Consider the following 18,618-nt stretch of genomic DNA (forward strand, 5'->3'; position numbering starts at 1 on the left):
AACTAAGGTAAAAAGGTAAAGGACCTCTGGACAGTTAAGTCCGGCCAAAGGCGGCTATGGGGTATGACTCAGTCCCACTAACCAAACAAATCGGAAGCCGCCTAGAGTGGGCAGATATCAACAAATATTATTATTATTATTATTATTATTATTATTATTATTATTATTATTGGCCAACTTCCTTCTAAGGAGGAATATCCAGGTCTGCTCAATCTCAGGGGATGAGGTTGCTTCATTCTGGAAAGCAAGAAACGCAGATGGAAGGAGAGGGAGGAAGATTGCAGACCCTGACTCCAGACATCCCCCACCCCCCTCCTTCCATCCTCTCCCTTCCCTTCATCCATGAGCTCAGACAGCAAGACACAGGATGGTGCCTCCTTTTGCCAGGAGTCTGGTCCCGACTTCAGTCACATGACGCGGAAGTGGGGAAACAAGCCTCCATCCCCCCCCTCCCCCGTCCCCTTCCAACACAAACCTCACTGTAAGAGAATAGCAGCTGCGGTGGCTGCAACGTCGAGCCGGGTCTGTTGGCGAAGAAAACGAAGCCCAAAAACAAAAGCGCCTCTCCCGGGGGGAGGCAAATGATGCAAATGGTGCAGGATAGAGTTGGAGAGGAAAGATCCAGGGACGAGAGGAAGGGTAGGTGAAGAAATAGAGTGAGCCCCCTGGGTAGGGAAGCCAGCGGGCAAAGGGGGTCTGCTGGGGAAGGGGAAGAAAGAAAGGGGGGCGGGGACGACTGAGACAAGCATCTGGGGCTCAGAAGAGGTCGGAGGGAGGGTTTATTTCTCAGGGGACGCGTATTTGTTTTGTCCCACTGGCTGCTTCTAGATAAACAGGCTTTGCAGGGATTTATTGATACATTTATTGATTCCTGCCAACCTAGCGGTTTGAAAGCACACTAGTGCAAGTAGATAAATAGGTACCGCTCCAGCGGGAAGGTAAACGGCGTTTCCGTGCGCTGCTCTGGTTCGCCAGAAGTGGCTTAGTCATGCTGGCCACATGACCCGGAAGCTGTACGCCGGCTCCCTCGGCCAGTAAAGCGAGATGAGCACCACAACCCCAGAGTCGGCCACGACTGGACCTAATGGTGAGGGGTCCCTTTACCTTTACCTAACGATACAAGTTCCTAATGATACAAAAGCCTGCAAGATCTAGTTAGCGCCCCCCAATCTTCATTAAAACAACAACAACAGTTTCTAGCATTTGTAGAACCTGAGATATTTCTTCCTCTTTCTTGGAAAATGCTTCTTTCTCTCTCCCCCCCCCCCCCCCAATTTCTGCAGACTACCATGTTACCATGTTATCCTGGGATGCGGGTGGCGCTGTGGGTTAAATCACAGAGCCTAGGACTTGCCGATCGGAAGGTTGGTGGTTCGAATCCCCACAGCGGGGTGAGCTCCCGTTGCTCAGTCCCTGCTCCTGCCAACCTAGCGGTTCGAAAGCACACTAGTGCAAGTAGATAAATAGGTACCACTCCAGCGGGAAGGTAAACGGCGTTTCCGTGCGCTGCTCTGGTTCGCCAGAAGCGGCTTAGTCATGCTGGCCACATGACCCGGAAGCTGTATGCCAGCTCCATCGGCCAGTAAAGCGAGATGAGCGCCGCAACCCCAGAGTCGGCCACGACTGGACCTAATGGTCAGGGGTCCCTTTACCTTTTACCTTTACCATGGTATCAGAGGTGAAAAATATGGGAAGAATTGGGACGTGTTTACATATCAGGGACAAACCTCTAACCAACCTCTAATTCTTTGCTTGTCTGTCTTACCCCTAAAGGGCCAGACAATAAAGGATTTTGGCACAAATGGAATAGCTGTCATCGGAGCTGGCTTTGAAGAAAAGGGCTTGAGGCTCCCCTTTTCGTTTTTTTGCGTTCTGCTCTCAGCTCCCTTGAAAAACAGCAATTCCTCTCCATCTCTTCCGTTTTCACATAGAGGGATTCTTCTCCCTTCTGTTGGTCTGCCTCCAGCATTGGCACTTTGCAAAATATAAATGGTAAGAGCAGAAGAGGAGGCGAAACAGGCTCAAAGTCTGTTTAGGGTCTCTCTCAGGCTCTGGGGAATCCGCCAGGTTAGTAGAATAACAGTAAATGAAGAAGAAATGAGGAAGAATATACTCTTGGTGAGTACTAACTATACTCACCAAGATGGCCTGATTGAATTTCTAACAGTTGTAACTCAGACATGTATCTGGGGAAACATTAGTATTTTAATATTGTGTTGGAAGCTGCCCAGAGTGGCTGGGGAAACCCAGCCAGATGGGTGGGGTATAAATAAATTATTATTATTATTATTATTATTATTATTATTATTATTATTATTATTCATTTTCTGACATATGCATTTGCATGCTGCTGCTGCAACCCACCTTTGAATGAAGTTGCAACTCATCCCAATAGTTGAAGATTAATGACCTGAAGTACGGAAAGGAACCCTTCTAAAGAGCTCCAGTTGCTTTGATGCTTAAAGGGGGTGGGATTTATTAAGATCAAAGCAAAAACTCTGATCCCAAGAAGCCTGTGACGAATGCAAAACAACAAATCATTAAATCAGAGGGTTTCTACGATTCACAGGTTATAAACTTGAGGCACACCTGGAATAACTTTATAAAGCTGTGCCCGTGATTTTACCAAAGGTGCATTGCTGTTTGTCTTCATTTATATTAAATATAATATTAAAGCAAGAGCTCATTGATGGGAAAGCAGGATATAAAACCTTTTAATAAATATTTCCTAGGCCTCAGAACTGATATTGATTTTTTTTTAAAAAGAAAGATGGTGAGTCTCAGATCCCAGAAAGTCCAGTACCAAATTAAACCTCATATTCTTACTTAGCCGGCTGCATCGTTTAAGCGGCTGGATTCTGAACTGCCAGGCAGTTTTGACATCTGAAGGGAGCCCTGTTCAGGAAAGGTTTAGTGTGTGATGTTGTATTGTGCTTTTACTATTTTGTGTTGTGCGTTGCCCAGAGTGGCTGGGCAACCCGGTCAGATGGGCGGCATATAAATAAATAAATTATCCTTGTATTTTAAAATGGTAGCTGTCTTGGAATAGAACTTCTAAAGCAGCTTGCATAGATTCTCTTGCTTTCTCCTCATAAGATTTTGTTGTCCCATAGGAGGACAAACCATATAATTTTACCCGCAACCCTTCGCCTTGCTTTCTCATTGTTGCTCTCTGATTGCAAACTCCTCTCTCTCTCTCTCTCTCTCCTTTGTAAAGGACATAATCCTGACTTGAAGCCCTGAGTACTTTTCCCCCGCACACTTTTCCCGTATTCAGTACGGCACAACATTCAAGATCCTTGCTAGATGTACAGATCCTTGGAAAGTGGAAATGGCTGCGACAGGGTGGCCTCAGGTATGTTGATGGGGGCTGGGCTCACCCAAGAAGACATTCTGCTGTCTGGAGGCAGAACTGTGAATGTGCAGCAATAAAACCAAGCTAAGCAGGGTTGGTCTGGTTTCAAACTGGATGGGGGATCACATTTTGGGATTCCTGCATTGCAGACTAGATGACCCTCAGAAGTCCTTTCTAACTCTACAATTCTATGATTCTGTGACAAATATCCACAGATAAACATGCTGAATTTCATCACTCTCTAGAGCATCAGAATACCTTCCAATTGATACTATGCACAGTTCTTTGAGCTGCTGGAATTTCTTAGGCTGCCAACATTTTCTAGTACCTTGGATTTCCCTCCACCCTTCAAGAATATGAGGGAAGTACTTGGCTGCTGGCCAGGGATGATGTGAGTTGAAATTCAGCGAGATCTGGGGAGGCAGGCCAAATTTCCCCACACCTGTGCCATTGTCCTTAATAGTTTCCCAGCTGTCAGAGTGCAGCGCACTTGACCCACTAATGGCACCACCAACAGAAGGAAGAAATAGATGCCTTTCACTCTTTCTTGCGCTACCTTCATCTCAAAAGACGTCCTCCATTGTTGCCGGCAGCTGATCTTCAGTGTCATGAAAGAGCAGCAAGTGGTTAATTATTTGATTTATTATTTTCACTTCCAGGGGAAGGGAGACTTGTTCGTGGGAGTCTAGGAACAATTGGAAGTTGCTTTATATCGAGTCAGACCGTTGGTTTATCTAGCCATTATGTCTACACTGACGGGCAGAGGCTGTCCAGGGTTTTAGCCAGGGACGTTCCCAGCCCTACCTTGAGATAACCAGGGATTGAACCTGACACCTTCTGCATACAAGGCACTTCCACTGAACTGCAGCCCTTCCTCAGTTTTCAGCCTCAGGTGTCAAAACACCTTGGCTGGTCTTTAAGTCCAGTATTGTCTACTCGTGATTGGCAGCTCAGAAATAAGACCTATCCCTTCCAACATCCAATTTCACACAATGGCCAACCAGGTTTCCGAGCACAATTCAAAATGTTGGTGCTGACCTTTAAAGCCCTAAATGGCCTCGGTCCTGTATACCTGAAGGAGCGTCTCCACCCCCATCGGACACTGAGGTCCAGCTCCGAGGGTCTTCTGGCAGTTCCCTCCCAGTGGGAAGTGAGGTTGCAGGGAACCAGGCAGAGGGCCTTCTCGGTAGTGGCACCCGCCCTGTGGAACGCCCTCCCACCAGGTGTCAAAGAGAACAACAACTACCAGGCTTTGAGAAGACATCTGAAGGCGGCCCTGTTTAGAGAAGTTTTTAATGTTTGATGTTTTATTGTGCTTTTAATTCTGTTGGGAGCCTTCCGGAGTATTAATAATAATAATAATAATAATAATAGTAATAATAATAGCACAGCTGTGGAGTCCAAATCGGTTCACTGTGTTGGTTCCAGGCCTTCAATCCCAAACAGCTATGTGGGGTCTCAGGTGGAGGTTTTCCCCGTTACCTTACACTGGATCCTTTTTATCTTGAATGGTTCCGTCTAGTGAACTCTACTATTGAGCTGTGGCCTCCTCAAAGTCAAAGTTCACATCTCTGCTTAGATCACTAGCTCTCAGTTGTGGTTCATAATCCAGGCTTACCTTCAACGGGCTGGTGTAAAAATTGCTGACACAATGTGTGTGAAGCATCTGAGGCACTTGGACATGGTTTGCTTATGTTTCCCCAGGAACTGGTGACTTTTGAAGATGTGGCCTTGTATTTCACGCAAGGGCAGTGGGCTCTGCTGGATCCGAATCAAAGAGCTTTGTACAGGGAAGTCATGCAAGAGAATTACAATCATGTCGCTTCCTTAGGTAAGGACCCCTTTGTAAGGGATATCTGAACAGAGATTGCATCCATTAATCTTCTTCTTTGGCGATCACTCGTAGCCGAGTAAGATTGTCTTCCATACACGGTTTTAACAATGAGTCTGTAAGTGACTTTGGAGGCCAATTCTGGATCCACACTTCCTTCCACAGTGGGGATATTGGTTTTCGGGCGGGAGTTGATCACAGTGTGGATTTGCCAAGTGTGCCTTCCTCTTAGCACGTTTCTCCCTTGCGTCCTGAGTTCAAGTGTCTTCACAGCCCATGACACCTTTGGTAAAGGCTGTTCTCCAATTGGAGTGCTCGCAGGCAAGTGTTTCCCAATTGTTGGTGTTTATACTACATTTTTTTAGATTTGCCTTGAGGGAGTCTTTAAACCTCTTTTGTTGACCATCAGCGTTACAGTTTCCATTTTTAAGTTTGGAATAGAGTAGTTGCTTTGGAAGACAATAACCAGGCATCTGCCCAACATGACCAGTCTAAGGAAGTTGATGTTGGAAGAATCATTGCTTCAACACTGGTGATCTTTGCTTTTTCCAGTACACTGGTATTAGTTCGCCTGTCTTCCCAAGTGATGTGTAAAAATTTTCAGAGACACAAGGTTCATAGGAACCTGCAAGCCCACTCACCACGACAAGGTGATGATCCAGTGAGTGAGCATCCATTAATGTACCTCCCAAAACCTAAAAAGGGTTGGGGAAAGATCCTTATGGATTTGGGATTGATATATACCCTGTCAGAATGTCCAGATTTCGTCTATACTTGTGAATCCTTTTAGGAACAAAGGGGCCTCAGACCTTTGCTCCATGTAGGCCAGTATTGACTACAGCAGTGGTGGGCAACATTTTCAGCTCCACAGACCTTATCGGGATCAGCCTCCCGAGCCAAATTTAACAGGTGGGCAAGGCTACCCACCTGACAAAATCCTTTACATGGTTTTGTAAATCTTCCCTACCCTTGATCCTCCTTTACACCCCCAATCTCTGAGGTTGGTTCAGTTGAATTATTATCTTTCTCATTCTTATCTTTGCCGATCACTCGTAGCTGAGTAAGGTGGTCTTCCATAAACACAGTTTTAACAGTCGGTCCATAAGTAACTGTGGAGGCCAATTCTGGATCCACATGTCCTTCCACAGTGGGGACATTGGTTTCCAGGCAGGAGTTGATTATGGTGAGGGTTTGCCAAGCGTGCCTTCCTCTTAGCACGTTTCTCCCTTGCATCCCGAGTTCATCTTCAAAGCCCATGACACTTGGTAAAGGCTGTTCTCCAGTTGGAGCACTCACAGGCCAGTGTTTCCCAGATTTCGGTGTTTATACTACATTTTTTTAGATTTGCCTTGAGACAGTCTTTAAACCTCTTTTGTTGACCACCGGCATTACGCTTTCCATTTTTAAGTTTGGAACAGAGTACTGTGGTGCCCCGCAGGACGAATGCCTCGCAAGACGAAAAACCCGCTAGACGAAAGAGTTTTCCATTTTTTGATGCGCTTCGCAAGACAAATTTCCCTATGGGCTTGCTTCGCAAAACGAAAAAGTCTTGCGAGTCTTGCGATTTTTTTCGCTCCCCCCCCTTTTCTAAGCCGCTAAGCCGCTAATAGCCTTTTAGCCGCTAATCCGCTAAGCCTTTAATAGCCGCTAAACCGCTAATAGCCGCTAAACCGCTAATAGCGCTAATCCGCTAAGCCGCTAATAGGGTTGCTTCGCAAGATGAAAAAACCGCTAGACGAAGAGACTCGCGGAACGGATTAATTTCGTCTTGCGAGGCACCACTGTAGTTACTTTGGAAGACGATAACCAGGTATCTGCACAACATGACTAGTCCAACGAAGTTGATGTTGAGGAATCATTAGTGCAACATGGATCTATACTTAAAGCCTGAAATTCTATTCAATAACATCTTTTTAAAAACTCTTTGAGCAGGATTTCCACTTGTCAAGCCTGGTTTGATCTCCTGGCTTGAGGAAGAGCCATGGTCTGCAGAACGGCTGGGTTTGGAGGAGACAGCGGCTCCCTCAGAACAAAGCGCAGGTGAGGGAATGAAAAGCAGAACTCATAAAAAGTGCATATTCGTGCGAAAACTCCAGAGATTTGTACCAAATCTAGTTCTTCTCTTACTGGGTCAGAAAGCCAACCTTCGCTTGACCTTTGCCTCTGAACGCCAATTTCCTTACACTTTTCTCTTGATCAGGGTTTCCTGATGTGATAATAAAACTGGAGGAAGAAGGGGGTCCATGGAACCTGAATCAGCAGGAATCCAACACCTTCACAGGTACCAAGATCTACCTTTCTTTACCTGTCTGGATTTTTTCCATGTTAATTGAACAGCTCTAAGTAATTTTGCCTCAAGGCGACACTTCTGCACATTTTCCCAACACTCTTGTTTTTTTGCAATATTGTTTCTGCTGAGACTAACTTTTCTGAAGCCTGTGCAACGTTGTTGTTGTTGCTGCTGCTGTTGTTGCTATCAACATTATTCCAGTACAGTCATACCTCATGTTGCGTTTGCTTCATGATACGTTTTTTCAGGTTGCATCCTGCGGCAACCCGGAAGTACTGGAAAGGGTTACTTCCGGGTTTCGCCGCATGTGCATACGCGCAAAATGACATCAAACGCGCATGCGCAGATGCGGCAAATCGCGACCCACAGACACGAGTTGCGTTCTGTTCATGTTGCAAACGGGACTCCGGAAGGGATCCCGTTCACAACCAGAGGTACTACTGTAACAGGATGTTTGTGTTGTCACACTGCTTTGTAGCTATTTCTTAAACATTTTTATTTAATTTTATTTTGGAAAAAGTATTCATAGACTGACCTTTCATGGAAAAAAAGCAGTGTAGAACAAAATGTACAATTAGAATAACATACAAAATTCAATAAGAACAGGACAAAATAGGCATAAAGATGATCGGCTCACCTTGAAAAGGTTTAAACCACTGAATAGGCCTATTGGCTTAAAAAGATTCAGGTAGGTAGCCGTGTTGGTCTGACACAGTCAAAATATATTAAAAAAATAAAAAATATTGTCCAGTAGCACCATATATGTGTGTGTGTGTGTGTGTGTGTGTGTGTGTATATATATATATATATATATATATATATATATATATATATATAGGCATAAAAAGGGTGAGTGTGCCTGCTGCATCTCTGCAGGAAGAGCGTTCCACAGTATGGGGCAAGCAATACTAAATGTCCGAATCCTAGCTGAAGCCACTCGGGCTTCCAAAACATGGGGGACAATTAATAGTGCTCCACTGGACAGTGTCCCCAATCGCAGGGGGAATCTATATTTACATACATTTAATTTGGAACGCAGCAATCACAGCTTGTTGTTTTTGCACCTCGTTTTCCTCACCGCCTGGATTTTTACTTCTTCCACACCCTTCCAATGTTCAGCTTCACAGGATGCCGCAAGTTCTCGTGTTAAAAGAGAGAGAGGAAAACTCGTTACCTGCTTCCTCTGTTCTACATGACGTCATCACCCTCTCTGTTTGTCTCGCCTCTTTTTATCCTGACTCAGGACTTCCTGGCGTTCTAATAAAGCAAGAGCGAGACCAGGAATCAGGGGTCTTGGATGATCAGAGAACTGAGGAACGGCCCAGTGCTGCTGGCGACCAATCGGGTGAGGGAGCAGTTCATCTACAATCCCAGGGAATTCTGGGAATTGCAGCTCTGTGAGGGGAACGGGGGCTTCCTAACAACTCTCAGCACCCTTAACCAACTACAGTTCCCAGGATTCCTTGGGAAAAGCCATGACTTTATAAATGACATGACACTGCTTCCAAAGGATATAGTGGAGATGGGGTCTCACTCTCTGTTCTAATAGCAACAAAAGAAAAGTTGGTGTCTTAAAAAAAAAATATCTAGATGGTCACACCTCACATTCTCCTCTTTCCTCTAACTCAGGGTTTCCTGGTGTGATAATAAAGGTGGAGCCGAAAGAGGAACCCTGCGTCCCAGTGCTCCAAACACCTGTGGGAAGCACATCTGTTTTGGGAGTCCACCCAGGTAAGAGATGGGTTCAAGTAGCTCATGATCCACAGCCAATATGCTTTGAACCTAGTTTGGTTGTCATTTTCCAGGCCAATGATATTCACACCGATTGTAATAGAAAAAAGGAGACCTTCTTCTCTTAAAGCAACATAGGGAGTTGCCTATAGCACCACAGACCGTTAATAATAATAATAATAATTTTTTATTTATATCCCGCAGTAACTGCAGTTAGCTGAGGGTGCTGACAGTTGCTAGGGACTCCTGTTACCCTCACAGGGCCGGAAGTCCCAGAGTGCTTTTACAATCGACCCTTCTTCCCAGGGAATTTTGGTGGGAGCTCTGAAAGAGGAGTGAGGGGGCCTTAATACAACTTTCGTCCCCGGCTAAGAGTTTTCCGTTTTGGAGGTGCTTCGCAAAACGAATTTCCTATGGGCTTGCTTCACAAGACGACAATGTCTTGCGAGTTCCTGCTGGGTTTTTTTCCCTTTCCCCCCCTTTTTCTAAGCTGCTAAGCCGCTTATCAGCTGATCCGATCAGCAGATAAGCCACTAAAAGCAGCTAATAGCGCTAATCCGCTAATCCGTCAATGGGCTTGCTTCGCAAGATGAAAAAACCGCTAGACGAAGAGAATCACAGAACGGATTCTTTTCGTCTTGCGAGGCACCACTGTACCTGACTTTTAAACATCTGAAGGCAGCCCCGTTTAGGGAAATTTTTAATGTTTGATGTTTTATTGTGTTTTTAACATTCTATTGGGAGCCACCCAGAGTGGCTGGGGAAACCCAGCCAGATGGGTGAGGTATAAATAATACTTCTTGTTTTGTTATTGTTGTTGTTGTTATTGTTATTGCTTTTTTCCCTAAAAAATGTTTAGGGGTACTCTCATTTTGACTCACAAAAATCACCATTTTATAGTTCAAATTGGGAAAAGTAAATACAGTAAATGGACAAAAGTACAAAGATTCATAAAATGTTTAGGTACCCCTGCACCCCCCCGAAAAAGCACTGATGATGTGATTATTATTATTATTACTAGTACTGCTATCTTTCTCTTAATAGGCAGCAGGTGTGAGGAAAAAGGAGAAGAGGGTCTTCCAGGAAGCGCTCACCTAGTGGCAGCAAACAAAATATCCTTAGGAATTACCGAAGGGAGCATTTCGCAGTACCAAGATATCGCCGATAACCGAGGCAGAGAAGAGCGGCATCAGAGAAATGACCTGGGAGAGAGATCAGGAAGGGCTTTACCTTGTCGGGGAGGTGAAAAAAGTGAAACCAAAATGCAAAAGAAAATTCACAAGTATGGGAGAACTCTTCAGAAAGGAGAGAAACATTATAAACAATTAGCTTGTGAGAAGAGAATGAATGGGAGCTACTGCCTTCTTTCTCAGAGCAAAGGCCGCAAAGGAGAAAAAAATCATGCTTGTTCAGTCTGTGGTAAAAGCTTCAAGTGGAAAAGTAACCTGATTATCCACGAAAGAATCCATACAGGAGAGAGGCCGTATGCATGCTCAATCTGTGGTAAAAGCTTCAGCAAAAGGTCGTACCATGCTGTCCATGAGCGAATGCACACGCAAGAAAAGACATACACTTGTTCAGTGTGTAATAAGAGCTTCATCCATAAAGTCAGCCTTAGGAGGCATGAGCAAGTCCACACAGGAGAGACCCCGTATAAATGCTCAAACTGTGGGAAGGGCTTTAGTCAGAAATGTAACCTCCTTTCACATGAAAGAATCCACACAGAAGAAAGGCCTTACCCGTGTTCATTCTGCGGCAAAAGTTTTAAACGAAGATCAAACCTCAACAGCCACAAAGTCAGCCATACGGGAATAAAAACAAATATGTGCTCGATCTGTGGTAAAAGCTTCAGTCATAGATCAAACCTTGTTAGCCATGAAAGAACTCACACCGGAGAGAAACCGTTTTCATGCACAATCTGTGGTAAAAGTTTCGCTGACAGAACACACCTTATTAAGCACGAGAGAACTCATACAGGTGAGAAACCATATATGTGCTCAATCTGTGGGAATAGCTTTAGCCACAAATCAAATCTGGTTAGCCACGAAAGAACCCACACAGGGGAAAAACCATACCCGTGCTCCGTTTGCGGCAAAAGTTTCACAGATAGAGCATATCTTCTTAAACACCAGAGAACTCATACAGGAGATAAACCATTCAAATGCTCTGTCTGTGGGAAGAGCTTCAGTCGTAAGGATTACCTTATTAGACACAAGATCATCCATACCGGAGAGAAACCATACATGTGCTCAGTTTGTGGGAAGAGTTTCATGTGGAAAAGTTACCTGTCTATCCATGAAAGAATCCACACGGGAGAGAAGCCGTATACATGCTCTTTCTGTGGTAAAAGCTTCAGTGAAAAATCGTACTACATTGTACATGAACAAATGCATACAGCGGAAAAAATACATGCTTGTTCAGTCTGTAGTAAAAGCTTTGTTCATAAAGTAAGCCTTATCAGACATCAGCAAGTCCACTCGGGCGAGACACCACATAAATGCTCGGTTTGTGGGAAAGGCTTCAGTCAAAAATGTAGCCTTATTTCACACGCAAAAATCCACACAGAAGAAAGGCCTTTCACATGCTCCTTCTGCGGCAAGAGCTTCAAGCGAAGGTCAAATCTCACCAGTCACGAAAGAATCCATACAGGAGAGACCCCCTATGTGTGCTTGGCCTGTGGCAAAAGTTTTAATTGTAAAGCGCATCTTCTCGGACATGAGAGAACTCATACAGGGGAGAAACCATATTCATGCTCGGTTTGTGGGAAGAACTTTGGTAACAAGTCACAGGTGGTTATACACGGAAGAATACACACAGGGGAAAAACCATATACTTGTTCACATTGTGGGAAAAAGTTCAAGCACAGGACAAGCTATACTGAGCATCAAAAAATCCACACAGAAGAGAAACCGTTCATATGCTCAGCCTGCGGCAGGAGCTTCAGTCGGAAGGAGCACCTGATTATCCATGAGAGAATCCACACGGGGGAGAAGCCATATTCATGCTCGGCCTGTGGGAAAAACTTCAAGCAGAAGTCAGGCCTTACTTCACATGAGAGAAGCCACTCGGACGAAAAGCCACACTCGTGTTCCACCTGTGGCAAAACTTTCAAGAATCAAGTATACCTGAGGAGACATGAAAAAATTCATATGAGATAAAGGACGAGGGCGGCGCTGTGGGTTAAACCACAGGCCTGGGACTTGCTGATCGGAAGGTCGGCGGTTCGAATCCCCGCAATGGGGTGAGCTCCCATTGCTCGGTCCCTGCTCCTGCCAACCTAGCAGTTTGAAAGCACGTCAAAGTGCACGTAGATAAATAGGTACCACTCTGGCAGGAAGGTAAATGGTGTTTCCGTGCGCTGCTCTGGTTCGCCAGAAGTGGCTTAGTCATGCTGGCTACATGATCCAGAAGCTGTACGCCGGCTCCCTCGGCCAATAAAGTGAGATGAGCGCTGCAACCCCAGAGTCGGTCACGACTGGACCTAATGGTCAGGGGTCCCTTTACCTTTACCTTTATGTTTGAAAAGCCTCAAAAGGAGCTTCTCATCCTCGTCAGCCTTTATTTAAGCATCAGAAAGGTGAGGGTTGTGTGTGTCACGAGATACGGAAGACGTTAAGGCACAGACGTGACCCAGAAACCCATACCAGAGACAGAAATAATACCTGCAATATTTAATAAAGCACCAGTAACCTTTTTTCTCCCAATGATCTATAGTATTGGACTTAACAGTGCTGTTGTGGATACATTTCAATATTTCAAACTTTTCCTGGGCTTGAATTTCCTAGCTTCATCTCATAGTCTGAAGACTAATTGCCACCCGCTTCGGCTTCCAGATCTGCTTTTTCGAACATTTTCATCAATTCCAGAGCACGTTCGTTTTTGTAGCTGTATGAAGAACACTTGGTTTAGCTGCAGATGTGTCGTAAAATATAACGTATTGAATAAAGAATTTTAGAAACTTGGTTTTTTGTTTACCCAGGGATGCAGAGGTGTAGTTCTAATGTTCTGTCATCTGTGAACGATGAAAGTACAGGGCTAAGTTATATTTTCAGCCTGCTCTCCATAGCACAGCCATACACAGAATGGGGCATTGCCCCACCAACTCCAATCTCCCCTCAGCCAGCCCCCACCTGCCTGGCACAGACTGCCAGCTGCCTCCTCCATAGTCTCAATGTTGCCCTTGGAGAAAGCAGGGAAGATGATGGGGGCAAAAGCTAGAATTACTTGGCTCGGCCTTGTCATTGGCTCTCTGTCTCCACCTACTGTTAGCCTCCGGCTTTTCACCCTACCAGTTCCAACAGCCACCACTGGGTAACCATAACTGAGCTACAGTGGTGCCCCGCAAGACGAATGCCGTGCAAGACGAAAAACCCGCTAGACGAAAGGGTTTTCCGTTTTTGAGCTGCTTCGCAAGACGATTTTCCCTATGGGCTTGCTTTGCAAGACGAAAATGTCTTGCAAGTGTTCCGATTTTTCCCCGCTTCCCCCCCTTTTTTCTAAGCCGCTAATAGCCTTTTAGCCGCTAATCCGCTAAGCCTTTAATAGCCGCTGAGCCTTTAATAGCGCTAATCCGCTAAGCCACTAATAGGGTTGCTTCGCAAGACGAAAAAACCGCTAGACGAAGAGACTCGCGGAACGGATTAATTTCGTCTTGCGAGGCACCACTGTATGTCTGTTTGCGCCATACATTTAAAACTAAACCATACAGCCGTGACTTTCCCTAAAGAATCCTGGAAACTATAGTTTGTTAAAAGTGCCGAGAGTTGCATATAGTATAAAATGGACCAAAGTTCCTGCCTGAGGTGAGATTTTGTATCCTACGGCTCATGGTGTCCTTAGGATTCATTGCATCTGCACACTTGGATCAATCAGTCAAATCTTTATTACGGCCATAGACCAGCATAAGTAGGGTTGGGTACAATAATTTAAAATCTGCAAAACAGTTTGGAAAGCTAAAAAGTATTAAAACAAGGTATATATGAAAGACTATAAGAATCTTAAAGAAGGGTTAGGAGCATTAAACGGATGTGGAAGAGCATAAAAGGTTAGTACAGTGGTACCTTGGTTTACGAACAGCCCTGTTTACAAACTATTCGGTTTACGAACTCCGCAAAACCGGAAATAGTGTCCTGGTTTGTGAACTTTACCTCTGTTTACGAACGGAAGCTGAATGGTGGAAGGGCACTGGCGGCAGGAGGCCTCATTAGGGAAAGCGTGCCTCGGTTTAAGAACTTTTTTGGTTTAAGAACGGACTTCCGGAATGGATTAAGTTCGTAAACCGAGATCCCACTGTATATAAAAGGCTATGGCTATCAGTTTACAGAGCACTCTGAAATAAGTGTTCATTAAATCTAGTTTGTGGCACAGGTCATCATCCGATGAATTTTGAACGCTGCTATGCAGAACCTGGCAACATTGTATGTTGTTGCAGGGTTGGTATCTGAAAGCAGCAGGTAGGTAAAGAATTGTCCTGTGCGCCCAGGATACTTATGGAGTAGTGGGGAGATGAGGCTGATATGGATGTCTCTATAATATAGGCACTGGAGAAGCACATTCTCTAATGTTTCTATTTGTCCAGAATCACAGGGACATTGTCTCTCCCGAGTGAGTAAGCAATCAGCCATACATCCTAAAGTCTAGTGCAGGGGTAGCCAACAGGGTGCCCTCTGATCTGGATGCTATTGAACTGCTGGCTCCCAAAGCCCTGGGATCCTTTGGAGGAAAGCATTGGGTGTGAATTTAAATAAATAAACAAGCCTCAGCCAGCATTGCTAGTGGCCAGGGATCTAACACACATTTAAAGCGTGTGACACTCCTTCCTGAAGAATCTTGGGAGCTGTAGTTTCCTCCCAGCATCTCTGTCAAATAAGTACAGCGGTAAAGGTAAAGGGACCCCTGACCATTAGGTCTAGTCATGGCCGACTCTGGGGTTGCGGCGCTCATCTCACTTTATTGACTGAGGGAGCCGGCGTACAGCTTCCGGGTCATGTGGCCAGCATGACTAAGCTGCTTCTGGCGAACCAGAGCAGCGCATGGAAACGCCGTTTACCTTCCCGCCGGAGAGGTATCTATTTATCTACTTGCACTTTGACGTGCTTTTGAACTGCTAGGTTGGCAGGAGCAGGGACTGAGCAATGGGAGCTCACCCTGTCGTGGGGATTTGAACCGCCAACCTTCTGATTGGCACGTCCTAGGCTCTGTGGTTTAACCCACAGCGCCAATGGTACAATGGTACCTTGGGTTAAGAACTTAATTCATTCCGGAGGTCCGTTCTTAACCTGAAACTGTTCTTAACCTGAAGCACCACTTTAGCTAATGGGGCTTCCCGCTGCCGCCGCGCTGCTGGAGCATGATTTCTGTTCTCATCCTGAAGCAAAGTTCTTAACCCGAGGTAATATTTCTGGGTTAGCGGAATCTGTAACCTGAAGCGTCTGTAATCCGAGGTACCACTGTAACTGGGAATTAGGAATAAAGGGCTGCATGCTACAATCAGCTGTTTTTGCCTACTGTCTACAAAAAACATTAGATGCATTTATTTCCACATTTGGCCACAAGGTGTCGGTTTTTCACCACAAACTATTCTGTCTGGCTGCTTCGCTTTTTTACTGTTTGTGTTTCTGCATATTATTTGCGAGATTATCCCTAGCCCAAGGGACAGGTGGGGCTAGGGATAATAATCGAGGGGGAGGAAAACTAAATCACCAAGGAGGAGGATACTAAACCTCTGCTGCCTTGCGGGACATCTTCAGGAAAAGAAAAGAAAAATAATAATATTCCCCAAAATAAGACCAGGTTATTTATGTATGCGACGTCAGCAGCAAGGGTTATAGTGGCAAAACACTGGAAAGCTAAATATACACCCACTAAAGAGGAATGGGTAGTCAAATTGTCCGAGCTCGCGAAGCTGACAGATGCAATAAGAGATAAACCTTAAAAGATGGTGAAAGAAGCATGGGAATGTTTAAATAATTATCTAGGGGACAAGAGTTCATCAAGAAAGACCTGGTTATGTTTAGAATGATACCGCATGGAGAAATGCTCCTGATACCAACATGAGGGATTCTTTGGAATGCAGATAGAGAGAATTGATAAGAAAAATGATCTGTTGTGACCTTGATGGAAGCATACAATAGATGAGCCTTTTTGTGTTTTGCCTCATCTTGCTCTTTTTTTCTTTTTCTTTCCCCCCCTCCTCCTTTCCTTTTTATTTTTTCTTTCCCATAATGGCTTATGTTTTATGCCATGTACTTTGATATTTTTTGTAGTTTTTTAGCTTTTCACATTATTATTAAGGAATCTTCTTTTGTAATTTTGGTTGTCTATATTTATATGTATTTGTTTAAAGCAAAATAAAAGTATTTAATAATAATAATAATAATAATAATAATAATAATAATAATAATAATAATAATAATAATAATAATAATTTATTTATACCCTGCCCATCTGGCTGGGTTTCCCCAGCCACTCTGGGTGGCTTCAAACAAAATATTAACACCCTTAAGACATTTGTTACAGTAAAATCTGGGTGCGGGGCTACTCTGCCACCCAGCTCGTAGGACTAAGTCCGCGGGTCCCTGCGAAAGAAAAATGAGCTCAGCCGGAGACAGGAGCAAACTGCAGAAGATCCAAGTTTATTGCGCAACAGGTTCAAGGCGAGATTGAACAGTGAGAAAGGGGTGACATGAATTATTGAAACTTTCCTCCATGTCCCAGAATACAGTGCAAAATACATCCCAGTTACATCATGGATACATTAAGAAGAGGTTGGGTTACACAGATTACATCACGAATACATTAGGAAGAATAAAAAAATTCCTTCCAGTAGCACCTTAAAGACCAACTAAGTAAGTTCTTGGTATCAGAACTTACCAAGTTGGTCTTTAAGGTGCTACTGGAAGGAATTTTTTTATTTTGACTATGGCAGACCAACACGGCTACCTATCTACTACTGGAACATTAGGAAGAGGTTGGGTTACACCGGATTAACATATGGAGGAGGGAGGGGGGAATATGCAGAGCTGGAGATATGGGCAGATAAGCACATCCTGAGTACCTGATGAGAAGACAATGGTCCATGTATATGCATGGACTGCCACCTGGCATCTCCCGGAGGAAGGGCTTGGCAGAGTGATTTGACAGGATTAGGGTCTTGACACCTTGCTTGAGGGATTATGGAGGACAGGGGAGGTGTCATGGAGTCCTAGAGAAATTGAGCAAATTGGCACGTTGATTTTCTATGAATTTTATAGATTTTAGTCCCTTTTGACATTGACAATTGAAAATAAATGGATATATTGTAGCGAAGAAGAAGGTGAAGAAGACATGCCCCCCCCTTCCGTATCACATTGAATGTTGTTTTGTGCACCTCCTTGGCAACTGCTGCAGCCCAGCTGGTGCTAAACCTTTTTCTCTGCTTTCCTTTGGACCACATCCGTGAGGCCGAGGGGGGGGGTGTTTCTTATCCTCTGGGCAGCCCAGGACCTCTAAACACACTGCCAGGCTTGTGCCCCTCGGAGGTCACTTGGGTGCTGTTATTAACAGTTTTTGGCTTCACCCCTGGAGGCGCATTCCATTGTCAACAATCCCAACCCCACCTTCCCTTTTAGACACACCCTTTGGAGCAGGGAAGGGCAGCTATTCTTGCAAGGTATGCCAGAAGGCAGTTGCTTCATGCAAGAGATAAGCGTATCTCACTTCAATTGCAAATGGGTTTGTTCCTTCGTGAGTAGAAGATCCAATCAAAGTCCCACTCCCGCTGGTAAGGCTATTGCAAAAAAGGGCAATTCCTCAAAGGCTTTAGAAGCACAGACTCTCCCCATGCCTATCGGAATCTCAGCCAGAGGGTATCAAAATCTGTGGCTCCGGCATAGCAGCCAACTCCTATAAAACATTTATTGGGGGCCAGCCTCCCCCCCCAAAGTGGATGGAAATTGCCATTCAAATGGTGTGTGTGTGTGCTGTGTCATGTGATCAGTTATGTGGGTGGGATCATCCACTGCCTCATCTGCAGATGTTGTGTGTCATCTTCTTTCTTCTTTGGTGATCACTTGTAGCTGCCTAAGATTGTTTTCCATAAACACGGTTTTAACAATGAGTCCATAAGTGACTGTGGAGGCCAATTCTGGATCCGCACGTCCTTCCACAGTGGGGACATTGGTTTCCGGGTGGGAGCTGATCACGGTGTGGATTTGCCAAGCGTGCTTTCCTCTGAGCGCGTTTCTCCCTTTCGTCCTGAGTTCGAGTGTCTTCAAAGCCCATGACACCTTTGGTAAAGGCTGTTCTCCAACTGCAGCGCTCACAGGCCAGTGTTTCCCACTTGCCAGTGTTTATACTACATTTTTTTTGGATTTGCCTTGAGAGAGTCTTTGAACCTCTTTTGCTGACCACCAGCATTACGCTTTCCATTTT

At 44.9% G+C, this 18,618-nt stretch overlaps 1 protein-coding gene across 4 annotated transcripts; it reads left to right on the forward strand.

Annotated features, from left to right (window-relative positions):
* The first annotated feature begins 160 nt into the window (after positions 1-160).
* Positions 161-13,701, forward strand: LOC308580403 (uncharacterized protein). Of its 4 annotated transcripts, none has more exons than XM_081181957.1 (9): positions 161-639; positions 1,883-2,067; positions 3,218-3,355; positions 5,060-5,186; positions 7,119-7,226; positions 7,387-7,467; positions 8,720-8,821; positions 9,106-9,207; positions 10,252-13,701. In XM_081181957.1, exons 3-9 carry the CDS (start codon positions 3,332-3,334, stop codon positions 12,363-12,365), a joined length of 2,658 nt encoding a protein of 885 aa, XP_081038083.1. In that variant the 5' UTR covers positions 161-639; positions 1,883-2,067; positions 3,218-3,331; the 3' UTR covers positions 12,366-13,701. The 4 variants fall into 4 exon arrangements, with proteins under 4 accessions (XP_081038083.1, XP_081038082.1, XP_081038085.1 ...); XM_081181956.1 differs by having other exon boundaries at positions 1,932-2,067; XM_081181959.1 differs by having other exon boundaries at positions 1,932-1,992.
* Positions 13,702-18,618: the final 4,917 nt, after the last annotated feature.

The sequence above is a fragment of the Podarcis bocagei genome (genome assembly GCF_964188305.1).
Source record: "Podarcis bocagei genome assembly, chromosome: 2".
Classification (NCBI taxonomy): Eukaryota; Metazoa; Chordata; class Lepidosauria; order Squamata; family Lacertidae; genus Podarcis; species Podarcis bocagei.

What these genes read in the sequence shown, in the direction of transcription:
- LOC308580403 (XM_081181957.1), top strand. Translation starts at nt 3,332, where the DNA reads ATGGCTGCGACAGGGTGGCCTCAG. An exon ending in TCCCTCAGAACAAAGCGCAG is followed by an intron (nt 7,227 to 7,386) that starts GTGAGGGAATGA and finishes TCTCTTGATCAG; the next exon opens with GGTTTCCTGATGTGATAATA. An exon ending in GGAATCCAACACCTTCACAG is followed by an intron (nt 7,468 to 8,719) that starts GTACCAAGATCT and finishes ATCCTGACTCAG; the next exon opens with GACTTCCTGGCGTTCTAATA.